The 14,672-nt window shown below is 42.2% G+C and overlaps 1 protein-coding gene across 1 annotated transcript in view; it reads right to left on the bottom strand.

The window, feature by feature from the left end:
* LOC114668717 (cadherin-related family member 4-like) overlaps positions 1–14,672 on the bottom strand; it is a 61,487-nt gene that overhangs the window by 23,701 nt on the left and 23,114 nt on the right. The window contains exons 5-9 of the mRNA XM_051921437.1: positions 14,207–14,298; positions 11,113–11,217; positions 8,151–8,254; positions 3,012–3,142; positions 2,252–2,432 (exon numbers count right to left, since the gene is read on the bottom strand). Of these exons, the coding sequence (XP_051777397.1) occupies positions 2,252–2,432; positions 3,012–3,142; positions 8,151–8,254; positions 11,113–11,217; positions 14,207–14,298 (613 nt within the window). The remainder of the gene's footprint in view (positions 1–2,251; positions 2,433–3,011; positions 3,143–8,150; positions 8,255–11,112; positions 11,218–14,206; positions 14,299–14,672) is intronic.

Here is a 14,672-nt window from a genome sequence, read left to right as displayed (position 1 = left end):
AAAGTGATATTGATGAAAATTCCAAATATTGTTTTTACTTAAGTTTTACAGTGAAAGTTTAAAATGTATTTACGTGTTAATTTCCAAGCCAAACAGAACGAAAACGTATAACGCAACGAATACCACTAAAGCAGTGTGAAACATACATTTTCTTCAAATTTATTACGTTCTACTATTTTTTAACAGGCAACAAGAAAGGTAATGGAGTACATCTTCCAGGGATAACGTTAGACACCAAAGGAGATCTTGATATGCCATTCTTGGTAAAACGTTTACAGTTTCCCCATTAGAATAGCTTTTGATATAACAATTAAAATCACAGGGACAAACATTCGATAAAGTCCGTTTATTTAATAGAGAGAAAGAAACGATCTTCACTCACGGGCAGTTATACGTTGCGTTGCCACGATGCAAGTCCAAACACGGAATCAAAATTCAAAGCGATATTGACGAAAAGTTAATTCCAAATATTGTTTTTTCTGAAGTTTTACAGTAAAAGTATAAGCTTAAAAAGTATGTGCTAATTTCAAAGCCAAACAGAACGAAATCGTATAGCGCAACGAATACCACTAAAGCAGTATTGTAGCGCTGCCACATAAAGATAATGTTTTCTGCGGTCGATCGGGTGTTGGGGGGGGGGGTACAGTCTTCCAACAGAGATTGACAGCGGTACCCCAGAGGTGGAACTTCCGGTTGGTTCGGGGATTCATTTGCATAAAGTGCGCCGTTTTAGAGGGAAGGAAAAAGGGGAGAAGGGGTGTGAAAGAAGAACATCGTTTGATCAAAAAGGCAGATCAGCTACTGCACTGGCCATGGGAAAAGCCTAGGAGCTCCTACAGTCCTGTCTGAAGGTGGATGGTCTTCTCTTTTGTACCTGGGAATCGATCGTTCCGCTATTACCTACGGACTCGGGTGAGCTATCAAAACGGACTTACTATACTTTAATCATGGCGCAAGTCTGACTGTATGTCTTTTATGACGAAGAGGAGATTGGATGTATAGTCTGCTATTTTCAGGACTCCTCATCTGCTCGCCGGCCGTTACGGGAGTATTACAGTGGACTATCTGCGGATCTATTTATTATCTCTGGAACGGGAATTGGGGGAATGAATACTGTTGGTGTGTAGATACATGTGTGTGGCGCTGCAAATTAAGGGTTACTTAGGTTCGGGCGGGGCAATCCATGTGTAAGGGATTGTTTTTCTATTTGTTGTTTATTTGATGGACTGCAAGGATAAACATGGACTATGGTGTGCAGTGACCTATAAATGCATTGATATTAAGAGATTGTTTTTATTAGAATAAAGGCTACACGGGAAATTTATTAAGGTGCGATATTGGCCTATCCTTTTATCATCTGCCTTTAGCTAGGTCAGAATAGTGGTAGCAATAATCTCAGGCTAGTGCTCGAGACGAATTGTTACAGTATGAAACAATTTTCTTTCAATTTATTACGTTTTACTATTTTTTTTACTATGGTTAATGTAATGTAAAATAGTTAGGTTTGTTATGCATATGTAACAATTCCCATGAAAATAATGTTTAAATTGTACATCCGCTTCCCCATACGCGAGCGGCAGAGCTGTGAAGTGGCTAGTGCGTAGCACCCGCCTGGGGGTTGGCGAGTGAAGTGAGCAGGGGGCAGAGCCCTCCTAGCTTTCAAAATCATTGAGAAAAGCAGAATTCTTTTAATTAAATATAGTGTTCGTTAGGTGTGTACATGATTGACTAAGAGAAAATGCATTCAAGACCATACTGGAAGCAGTTCTTCACAGAGAAGGGTCATAAGAATGTGAAACAAAACTACCGAGTCATGTAGAGGAAGTGGAAAGTACAAGTATGTGAATGAGATATCAGGACAACGTCGGTGTTAACCAAGCATATAAACTTACTGTACTGAACGGTTTCTTCTTGGCAGTCAAGTCTCTCGTTTTTTTACAAATCAGGGAAAGGCAATAAACATTTAGAGCCATATATTATGTCTGAAAATTGTTTAGTTCTACTTGATTGTAAAAAGGGGGCCAAAGGTAAACCTGTGAGACTGCTCAGTGTGACAACAGTCGACGTTCTCACTTACGAAGCAGATTCTACGCCTAATTACCAAACGTTGCGTCTTATTTAAAATGAATGCTTCGAACTGAATGTTTGACAAGAAAGGAATTAGATCTTTAGGATTTTGAGGACAGATTGGCTGCAATTAAGTGCACATGGAAGGAGGTGTTAGGATTAATAGAAATGAAAGTCTTCTTACATCACATTAGGAGGCGCACAGACTGGGGGAATGTCATTGACATCCAGGACCGAAACATAGACTACTGTGGTGCCGCTGCGGTGGGCAGTGGGGATGAATGCTCTGATCTTCAGTATTGTCAGCTTCAGACTGTCGTCTACATCCAGATCGAGGTTATATGAAGTTCGGATGATCCCAGTAGCTGCAGAGTAAACAGGGAATTCTGCATTAAAATTCTGAAATTGTGAACGACGTCCCTTTACTTTAATAGCTTGGAATTGAAAGACACATCTTAAAAACTCTTATGGGGGGAAAAAAAAACTTGAGGCTAGCCAGCCTTCCACTGTTCTACTTCTTTGCTCTTACTTAATTGAGTTAAAGCCCTTTCTTCCACTTACCCCGTAACAGGCTCCGTTGGCAGAGGGGCACTTCAAGCACAGATATTCACAAAAATACAATGCGAACATTTATTTTATTTATTATAAATTCAAAAGTGATGAAAACATGATTATACATGATTAGATACAAATGCATTATTACTCAAAATCTTCATGATATGCAATCTCCAGTTGTCATTTTCACTCAAAATAAACCAGAAACTGGACCATCAAAAAATAAACCCACATAACTCACTGGAAATCCTGGTGACTGAGTGACAGCAGAACAACCAGCGTGTCACCGCGACCCACAACAAAATCTCTGCTCCATTAACGTTGAGTGAACACAATTTCTTCAGCGCTTTACCAACGATGGGTGGATTAAGAAAGAGATTATGCCTTACCTCTGTCAATCTGATATGCCCTTGGGTTATCCACAAATTCATAAAGGACATTTGAACCCACTGCGGTAACCACTGCCACAAAGACATTAGGGCCTCCTTCTTCAGTAATAGAGACTGACTGATTAGGGTTCCTTAACAAAACAAAAAGAATTGTATAGATTATTATCTCTCTATTGTACAGTAATCCCTCGCTACTTCGTGGTTCACTTTTCGTGGATTTTATATGTAAGCATATCTAAATACATAGCGCGGATTTTTCGCTGCTTCGCGGGTTTCTGCGGACAATGGGTCTTTTTACTTGCTTCCTCAGTTGGTTTGCCCAGTTGATTTCATACAAGAGATGCTATTGGTGGATGGCTGAGAAGCTACCCAATCAGAGCACGCAGTTAAGTTCCTGTGTGCTGCTGATTGGCTCAGCGATGGAGTGCTGCATTAACCAGGAAGTCTCATCTCACTCATTCATCATTAACGTGCTAATGCTTCAGGGGCCACGTCCAAGCACCAACAGAAGATGCAAATGATTGCAGAAAAGGTAAAAGTTTTGGATATGTTGAAGGAAAGGAACAGCTACACCGCTGCAGGACATCGATTCTCTTTATTTAAAAAGGAGGAAAAGCATATAAGATCTACGGCCGCAGTGTCCTTTAACCAGGGTGCAAAACGAGTTGCAAGTGGACGTGATAAGGCAGTAGTCTGGATGAAATCTGCTTTAGGAATCTTTACAACAAGGTCGACGACGTCATGACCGCCTACAAGCTGCTACGTGTACTTCGCTATACAGTAAGTGTAAACTTATCTACCGATTTCATATTGCTTAGCAGTTGTCCCTGTTATTAATAGAGTAAATGGTGGGTTGTAAACAATACAGGGAGGGTTTAAAAACGTCCAAATACACGTTAAATAATTAAATAAATATAGTGCCCCTACTTCGCGGAAATTCAGTTATCGTGGTCGGCCTTGGAACCTATCTCCCGCGATAAGTGAGGGATTACTGTAATTAAAAAAAAATCCTGGGACGAGACGTGACAGAGAGATACTTTCAAGTCCCACGAGATGAGACTTTGTGCCATGAGATTTAACCAGGCCCGGGGCGGGAAATAAAATACAAAGAGTAGATGATAAAGTAAAGAAAAAAAAAAAAAAACGATGGCGCGATACACATGCAGAGCAGGTTAGAAATAATCAAAGTATTAAAATTCAAAAGGCTCAAAATATGATAGTTTAAAAAAAAAAAAAAAAAAAAAAAAAAAATCATCGCATTAGCCCAAACAAGTAGAAATTTTTACTCGGTAAAATAACGGAACAGCGAAAAGAAATCGAATATATTGTTCAGATTTAAACTTTAAGTCAGAGACTTGTAGATCATCTAATTCGTGTTGGCATCGGGGAAAAGTAGTGTTTCCTCCCAATGAAGAGGCGTATCTGCGAGAATTAAAAGATTTGTTGTTTGGTGAAAGAGAAATCCACATACGTGAGCGGTCGGAGACGCGAAGTGGCTGGTGTGTAATGCAGGCCCCTCGGCGAGTGAAGCCCCCTAGTAATTATTATTATAATAAATCTATATCTTAGATACACACACTTCCACACATAGACGTGTATATATGTCTGTCCAGCCCAGAAGTGCGATGGGGTAATGATAAGCTCAAAAAAGCCGGCAAGGCAGCCCAAAGTTAACGAGTCGGAAGAAGAAAGACGCAAGAGGCTACAGCATGAAGCTGAAAGAAACGACTGCTGCCAAAGTGAAACCGCTGAGGAAAGTCAAACGAGAGAGAAACTCGCTTAGCCACCGATAGACAAGGGGGCGAGCACATCTGCAAAATGAAATTGCCGACTCTACATTTCAGTTTTTTACCAGACGCTTTCAATAGTTTCTAGGAGCTCGGGCTTACATAGCTAGTATATATATATATATATATATATATATATTATATATACACACACACACACACACACACATACATATATACATACAGTACTTTGCAAAAGTTTTAGGCAGGTGTGAAAAAATGCTGTAAACAAAGAATGCTTTCAAATATGGACGTGTTAATCATTTATTTTCATCAATCAACAAAATGCAGTGAATGAACAAAAGATAAATCTAAATCAAATCAATATTTGGTGTGACCACCCTTTGCCTTCAAAACAGCATCAATTCTTCTAGGTACACTTACCCGCCGAGTTCCTTCAAAAACTGTGTGCAGGTTGTTCCAAACATCTTGGAGAACTAACCCCAGATCTTCTGTGGATGTAGACTTCCTCACATCCTTCTGTCTCTTCATGTATTCCCAGACACACTCGATGATGTTGAGATCAGGGCTCTGTGGGGGCCATACCATCACTTCCAAGACTTCTTGTTCTTCTTTACGCTGAAGATAGTTCTTAATGACTTTGGCTGTATGTTTGGGGTCGTTGTCCTGCTGCAGAATAAATTTGGGGCCAATCATACGCCTCCCTGATGGTACTGCATGATGGATAAGTATCTGCCTGTATTTCTCAGCATTGAGAACACCATTAATCCTGACCAAATCTCCAACTCCATTTGCAGAAATGCAGCTCCAAACATTCAAGGAACCTCCACCATGCTTCACTGTTGCCTGCAGACACTCATTATTGTACTGCTCTCCAGCCCTTCGATGAACAAACTGCCTTCTGCTACAGCCAAATATTTCAAATTTTGACTCATCAGTCCAGAGCACCTGCTGCCATTTTTCTGCACCCCAGTTCCTATGTGTTCGTGCATACTTGAGTCGCTTGGCCTTGTTTCCATGTTGGAGGTATGGCTTTTTGGTTGCAACTCTTCCATGAAGACCTCTTCTGGCCAGACTTCTCCAGACAGTAGATGGGTATACCTGGGTCCCACTGGTTTCTGCCAGTTCTGAGCTGATGGCACTGCTGGACATCTTCTGATTTCGAAGGGTAATAAGCTTGATGTGTCTTTCATCTGCTGCACTAAGTTTCCTTGGCCGACCACTGCGTCTATGATCCTCAAAGTTGCCCGTTTCTTTGTGCTTCTTCAAAAGAGCTTGAACAGCACATCTTGAAACCCCAGTCTGCTTTGAAATCTTTGTCTGGGAGAGACCTTGCTGATGCAGTAGAACTTCCTTGTGTCTTGTTGCTGTGCTCAATCTTGCCATGACATGAAACTGTCTTCCACAACCTCACCTTGGTAGCAGAGTTTGGCTGTTCCTCGCCCAGTTTTAAGCCTCCTACACAGCTGTTTCTGTTTCAGTTAATGACTGTGTTTCAACCAACGTGTGACATTGATGATCATTAGCACCTGTTTGGTAGAATTGGTTGATCAGACACCTGACTAGAATCCTACAAAATCCCTGACTTTGTGCAAGTGGACCGATAAGAATTGATGCTGGTTTGAAGGCACAAGGTAGGAACACCAAATATTGACTTGATTTAGATTTTTCTTTTGTTCGCTCACTTTGTTTATTGTTATCAATTTAGAAAATGCAATCATTATTTATATTTCTGAAAGCATTCTTTGTTTACAGCATTTTTTCACACCTGCCTAAAACTTTTGCACAGTACTGTGTGTGTATATATATATATATATATATATATATATATATTTTTTTTTTATATATTATAGTCGCATTTAAGTTCTCCCGCATACAAGTCGGGACATGACTTTACCGTCGAATTTCTGATATTTTATAATGTCAGTCGTATAAGTTGAATGCAGAAAACTCCCGCTATTGGTCCAAGAGATTACGATATGCTAAGACCCGCCCACCTGAGAGAGTCACCACGGAGCACACGGCCTTTTGTTTTTCTCTCTCTATTGCACCTACACGTCCACATGTTAATACCTGAACTATTCCGAAGTGACGTTTGCACCGTTTTGTGTGTCTCACACCCTCGTACGCCTTTATTGTAAGAGCATCCCTTATCTGCGATGGAGCGTTCGATCAGAAGGAAACATGAAGCTCGTTTTAAATTAAAAGTCGTTGATGTGGTGAAAAAAATTGTTAACTGCGCTGCTGCAACAAAATTCGATGTGTCTGAGAAACTGGTGTGAGATTGGAGGAGGCAAGAAGGTGTAAAAAAAAATAAATAAAATTTAAGTGTCATATTTTTTGAACAGGCGTATAAGTTAGGGCCGGATTTTATGATTGATATGTTAGGTTTCAAGACCTGACTTATTAAACGCGAGTATATATGGTATATTATATAAAGGAGTATTTTTGCATAATAAAATCACATTTTCAAATCAGTTAATCCAGATCAGGGTTTTAGTGGCCAGAATTTATCCCAGAAGCATTAGGCACAAGTTTGTCACAGAATACGCTTATACATCCCCCCCATTAGGGCTTATTTATCCAGACTTTGGGTTGTGGGAGGAAAAACCAATGCAGACGGTTGAAGACACACGAACTACACGCTACTAATAGTATAGTTTGGGGTTAGTAATCAGGCTTTAGGATTTGTGAAGCCTCAGAGCTGACCACAGTGTGATGGTGCCATCATAATTGGTCACGTTCAAGCAGACCATTGGGTTGTAAAGTAGATAATGTGAACCTTTATTTATTTTTCTTTCTTTATTTCGCCTTATACAATTTCTCATATTAGGAATTTGTTAGTTTTCGCATACCCCTTGGGGTCAGAGCGCAGGGTTAGCCATTGTACAGCACCCCTGGAGCAATTAAAGGTTAAGGGCCCAGCAGAGTAGGATCTCTTTTGGCAGTGATGGGGATTCGAACCAGCAACCTTCGGGATACCAGAACAGATCCTTAGCCTCAGAGCCACCACTCTGCCCCTATTACAGTCATAAGAAGATTGCATCCACCGCTTCTCATCTTGCCGACTACTCTATAAAGCAGAAATTATCATAGAAGTGACAAGTAATTCAAAAGGAGCATGAAGTACAGAACTGCAAGTTTAGCCTGGACGCCTGATCGGTGGAAACGGAAACCTGCAACCACCGTGGTCCTCTAGCACCAAAGGCAGCTCCCAGTGGAATATGGATGGAGAACAGAAATTGCAGAGGATATTTCAGGAGGTGCTTTTAGTTTCTTTTGCTTGGGATTGCTGCCAAGTACCTTTGAATCTAACCAAAATGATAATTAATTAGAAGTGGGTTATGGTGTGCAACACCCACCCCATACACTCTACTCACAGAACACTCACGTGAAATTCAGAGGTCTGTCCAACACCGGCAAGACTAGGATGCTTACTGAGCCATTGCAGCTAGCGCCATGTTGGTCACTCACAGTGATGGCAACGATGAAACTCTAAAAAACAAACAGCAGCCTTTGTAGTGATAATGACATTTTGAGACAAAAAAAAACAAACATCACAGCAAACAACAGCTGAGAGATACCAGTGGATGCCAACAGAACTGGGCCAGATGGTGGTGGATATGTACAAGTTGAAGAATGGAAGGGGTGTGCATAAATAAACTTGAGCACACTAAGGTGCCAGGGAATGCTGAACTTCTTTTGCGTGTAATCAAGTGGGAGAGGGGCGGCACGGTGGCGCAGTGGTAGCGCTGCTGCCTCACAGTTAGGAGTTTGCATGTTCTCCCAGTGTCTGCGTGGGTTTCCTCCCACAGTCCACAGACATGCAGGTTAGGTACATTGGCGATCCTAAATTGTCCCTAGTGTGTGCTTGGTGGGTGGGTGTATGGGCGCCCTGCCCGGGATTGGTTCCTGCCTTGTACCCTGTGCTGGCTGGCATTGGCTCCAGCAGATCCCCATGACCCTGTGTTAGGATATGGCAGGTTGGAGGATGACAGACAAGTGGGAGAGCACAGCGCTGAAGTGCTAAAACTTCTCAGGAAACATTCTGGTACAAAGTCTGGTGTTTTTGGGTCTATTAATGTGGTCAGTAGAATCTTGAGCTTTCTTGTGGAACTTCACCCAAGACTTTGTGTGCATAACGCTGTCAAACTACAGCACCCAAAAATACACTGAACTCCCCCAGCTATTGTCTTTCTGAATTAACTTTTTCTGTTTTGGGGTTTTATGGAGACAAAACAGCATTGGGAGCAAAGAAGAATCTCTAGTCCTCAGGATACCCTGACCCACAATTAGCCAGTTAGCCTAACCTGCAGGTCTATGGTTGAAGAACGTAGGAGTAGTAGTGGTAGTAGTAGCTGTAACATTGTCACATATCTAGAGTATTGTGAAATTCTTGCATGTTGGTCTGACATGCAAGTAAGATGTAACCAACATGCTATTATAAATAAGAATATATAAACATAAATCAGACCACCGAAGAAGATGCCAAACCAAGAGAGGTCATAAAGAGAAAGGACAAAACGTTCTACAGACGGTCATCAGTCCAGGGTTTGGGGAAAAAAAGATCTCTGTGGGAAGAAAGCAGCAACTTCATCCACTGTAACATCACTTGACCCCCGTGATATATTGTCTGTTCTTCAGATGATGGAACTATATAATAATTCAAGGAGATACATACAGAAGATTGTTTCCTGGCCATACAGCTCATTCAAATCTAAAGCTCCTCAGCTTAATCCTCATGATGTCATGTACATCACCAATTAATAGTCTGACAGCTCTGAGCAAAGGTTGAGCGTGAAATTAAGAGGTTAAATTGAACTTTAGTAAAAGTGGGACTCTTTGCTTCTAGATGTAGGGCTTTGGCTGACATGATAATGAAGCAAGGACAGGGTTTCGAAGTTACAGAGCATTTCCGAATTCAGATTCCATTTCAGTGATTATATTTCTTCTTCTTTGGTTTGCTAGCTCCTGACCCTTCCATGGCCTGGCTGTCAACTGTTTAACTTCTGACAGATTGTAGTAAAACATGACCTCCCCTTCTGAGCCCATGCTGACTGTTCAGTGAAACTCCTGTACCCGCCATGTGCTGCTCAGTCTTATCCTTAATAATTCCTGCCATTCATTTTCCTGTGATGCATGTTAAGCTTACTGGCCTATGGTGGCTTAGATCTGCCCTGTCACCCTTTTTATATAATGGGAGAATATTTTGCCATTTTCTAGTCATTTGGAATGTCCTCCATGTACAGTGACTTCCTACAAATATGCGTTAAGGGTTTCTATCTGTACTCGCTAGCCTCCTTAAGAACTGGAGGGTAAATATGATCTGGTCCTGGCGATTTGTTTGATTTCAGCTTCTTTAATCTGAGTAGCACTTATCCCTCTACAATTTCCAAATCCTTCAGTACCTCCTTAGTAGTCCCTGTTACTGCTGGAGATCATCTACTGTACTTCGTCACTTGTGAAGACCTCCGAAAAATGCTTATTTAGAGCATCCGCTATTTCACTGTACAGTGGAACCTCGGTTCACGACCATAATTCGTTCCAAACCTCTGGTCGTAAACCGAATTGGTCGTGAACCGAAGCAATTTCCCCCATAGGATTGTATGTAAATACAATTAATCCGTTCCAGACCGTACAAACTGTATGTAAATATATTTTTAAAAATATTTTTAAGCACAAATATAGTTAATTACACCATAGAATGCACAGTGTAATAGTAAACTAATGTAAAAACATTTAATAACACTGACAAACACCCAGGCTCCCTGCTCAGCTGCACGCGCTCTCGCTCGCTCTCTCTCTCTCACATTGCAGCAGTTCACGTCTGACCGAGAACAATGCAACACGTGCGGAAATCATCAGCGCGCACAAACCGAAAGGGAAACTGGCTTGTTCGTATACCGAGTGTGTGGTTGTGAACCGAGGCAAAAGTTTGCCGAACTTTTTGGTCGTAAACCGAGTTGTACGTGTACCGAGGCGTTCGTGAACCGAGGTTCCACTGTATTTTTAATTCCCGTTTACTATTTCTGATGCACTTCACCTCCTCCTTGACTGATTTGTTACTACTAAAATAATGAAGGAATCTCAGAGTCGTCTTTCGCCTTATCTCTCTTTTAGCCTTCCCCAAAATCCTCCTTAAGTCAGAGCCTCTCCCTCCTGCACTAACTACAAGGTAGGAATCACCGATGGACGGGACACTCGTGCATCACGTAGCAGAAGGACACACTCTTAGGCACAATGGGGCAGACTCATTATTAAGCTACAAGAAAGAGGGTCCGACATGGGCGACACCTGAAGGAGTTTACTCAAAGCCATTAGTTATTGACCATTCTCACAACGCTTTAACTCACCTTCTGTCCATTCTGATAGTCAAATCCTTGAGTACAAGTAAGTGTTTTATCGATAATGGTAAAGCGCGTATTTGCACTTGGAGGCTGAACTTCAGTAATCGTGTACTACAAGAGAAAATAAGACACTTATTCAGGAAATGCATTTTAAAGTAAATTTATAATTGATCTAAACTGATCATCTTCTAACTAGGTCTTAAGTAGCCAGAGCCAATCCTGGTATCAATGGACTCCAAATGGTACAAGTGTCCATCATCCCGCACTCTCACCCACAAACCTACAGGACCAATTTAGAGTCAGCAGTTATTCAAAGTCAAAGTGAACTTTTATTGTCATCTTAATTATATACAAGTATACAGATAGACCAAATTGCGAAGCTCAGGGTCCGCAGTGTAACGACATGACGTACAAATAACAAATTAAAAATAGAATTAAAATTTCAATTTAAAATTAAAACGCAAAGAAGACATTGTGCAAAGACAAGACAAAGAAGTAGCAGCAATATTGATGTGTAAGATATGTAATATAATAAATAAATAAATAAATAAATAGTAGATATAGATAATATAAGATAGATATAGATAATAAAATTGTGAATTTCCCATTGGGATTAATAAAGTATCTATCTAATACAGAGATGATCAGTGTATGATAATAGTTGTTTAAGACGTGTAAACAATGACAGGTCAGAATGTTTCACAGCAGAAGGATATCAAGAGTGTCAAAATCCTTAAAGGTCAGTATGAGATTTTCAGTTCTTCTCTACCTGCACACTCGTCTTCACAGGTCAGTGGCTCACATGTATAAAAGTTCTGTTTTTAGAGGTGGTTGAGGCCGTGTGGAAGGTCCCAGGGGGCAGCCTGGTGTTAAGGAGTCTGACAGCTTGGGGGTGAAAACTCTCCTGCAGCCTGGCAGATCTGGCTCTGATGCTGCAGTATCTTCTCTTGGATGGCAGAAGTGTGAAAAGTCCATGTGAGGGGTGTAAGGGGTCCTGCTCAATGCTGCAGGCCTTGCGGACACTGCATTTGTGAAATATGTCCTGTGGTGAAGGGAGAGGCACCCCAATAATGTTCTCTGCTGTCTTCATTATCCTTTGCAGGCTCTTGCGGTCGGATATGTTGCAGTTGCCATACTAGACAGTGATGCAGCTGGTCAGAACACTCTCAATGGTGCCTCTGTAGAACATGGTGAGGATGGAAGGGGGAAGACTTGCTTGCTTCAGCCTCCTCAGGAAGTGTAGTCTCTGCTGGGCTTTCTTGATTAGTGATGAGGTGTTATGAGTTCACGTAAGTTCCTCAGTTACGTGCACACCGAGAAACTTGGTACTCCTAACAGTCTCCACATCTAAACTGTTGATGCTGAGTGGGATGTGGACAGGACGTGATTTTCTGAAGTCCACAATTATCTCTTTTGTCTTGTCGACATTGATAGATTGTTGTCTTCACACCAGGCAGACAGCTGTTCCACCTCCTCTCTATATGCTGTTTCATCATCCCTGCTTATCAGTCCCAGCACTGTCGTATCATCCGCAAACTTGATGATGTGGTTGGTGTTGTGCGTGGCTGTGCAGTCGTGAGTCAGCAGGGTGAAGAGCAGTGGACTAAGCACGCAGCCCTGCGGCGCTCCAGTGCTCAATGTGATGTTGCTGGAAGTGTTGCAGCTCATCCGAACTGACTGGGGCCTCTCTGTCAAGAAGTCCAGGATCCAATTGCAGAGGGTGGTGTTCAGGCCCAACCTGCACAGTTTTACAACCAGCTTTGGAGGGAGAGCTAAAGTCTATGAATTAGCATCCTGACATAGGTGTCTTTTGTATCCAGATGTGTCAGGGAGAGGTGAAGGGCAGAGCATATGGCATCCTCAGATGACCTGTTTGAGCGGTATGCAAACTGAAGAGGGTCAAGGGAGGCTTTATGTGTGACATGACTAACCTTTCGAAGCACTTCATTATGATTGGCGTGAGTGCAACTGGCCAGTAGTTATTCAGGCATGTCACTGATGACTTCTTCGGCACTGGCATGATGCAGGTCAACTTGAGGCATGCTGGGACTGATGACTGGCTCAGAGATGTTTTGATGATGTCCGTGGGGACACCAGTCAGTTGATTGGCACATTCTTTGAGCACACGACCAGGTATGTTGTCAGGTCCTGCAGCCTTGCGTGGATTAAGTCTGGATAGAGTCCTCTCCACGTCAGTTATGGAGAGACAGAGTACCTGGTCAGTGGAGGGAGGTGTTGCTTTTCTCGCAGGCTCTTTGTTCTGTGCCTCAAACCGTGCGAAGAAGTTGTTCAGCTCATCCGGAAGGGAGGCATCACCATCGCTGCTGTGTGGGCATTCTAACTGGCATCTGTTTGGCATTTGAGAGGAAAACCAAGGCAGACATGGAAAGTGCTTCTAAACTCCAGACAAATAGTGAACAGTCCAGCAGTTGAAACCAGCTTCCATTGTGACACTCTTACCAACACCTGTGATACGTAGCGAAGTACAGCTCTAACACCATCCTCATGTTTGCCGACGATACCACTGTAACAGGTCTGATCAGCGAGGACGAAGAGATGGCCTACAGGGAGGAGGTCAGACTCCTGGCAGAACGGTGTCAGGACAACAACCTCACCCTCAACGTTAGAAAAATAAAAAAAAATAAAAACGCAACCACAGTCTCTGAAGGTAGAACAACAATTGGTAACATGCAGAAAAGAAAGCAAGTGGGCATGAAATGCAAAAAGGCAAGAACCAGACTTTGACACGGTGCCAGTCCTTTGAAGAATCCACACTCACGCATCATCACCTGATCAGCTGTATCTCACACGTCTTTTAGGCTGCGCAGGGACAAACCCACAGAAACCAGAGGAGAATATGCAAACTCTCTGCACGCACAATCACTCATATGGAACCAGTGTGGAGATGTCCGTTAATCTAACTAAGTCTTTGAGATGTGGGCACAAAACCTACAAAGAGACAGGAAGAATATGCAAATTCTGCACAGGTAGTTTCTGGACTGGGATGGAGATGTAAGACTCCAGGGCTACGCCAACTACTGCGCTACAGCAACACTCCTGGACAGGCTACGCCAAACAGCAACATTACACAGCTCCTTACCTTCAGTGCGTCACCACGGTCAGGGTCAGATGCCCGAATAAAATAAATCTGTACAGGAACGGGGAGATCCTCTGGCACAGACACAGTGGCCCCTAGAAAGAAACACTTGCAGAGTTACTAAAGAAAAACAGGCATACAGGATTCCAACGTGCCATTTTTATTACTATTTCTCTGCTGCTGAAGTGGTTTTCTTTTTAATTCCCAGTTCAGTGCACCTTACTTATCTACGATCAATTGATCGATAAACTATTAATCCCAAGGGGAATTTCACATACTCCAGCAGCAGCAGCATACCGATACAAAAAATATTAAAGTTTGATAACAATGCAGGTAAAAACAGACAATAACTTTATATAATGTTAACGTTTACCCCCCCCGGGTGGAATTGAAGAGTCTCATAGTGTGGTGGAGGAACGATCTCCTCAGTCTGTCAGTGGAGCAGGACGGTGACAGCAGTCTGTCGCTG

Source organism: Erpetoichthys calabaricus, chromosome 18 (assembly GCF_900747795.2).
Source record: "Erpetoichthys calabaricus chromosome 18, fErpCal1.3, whole genome shotgun sequence".
Taxonomy (NCBI): Eukaryota; Metazoa; Chordata; class Cladistia; order Polypteriformes; family Polypteridae; genus Erpetoichthys; species Erpetoichthys calabaricus.
Note: the sequence above shows the minus strand (reverse complement) of the source record. Positions and strands in the feature narration are given on the sequence as shown.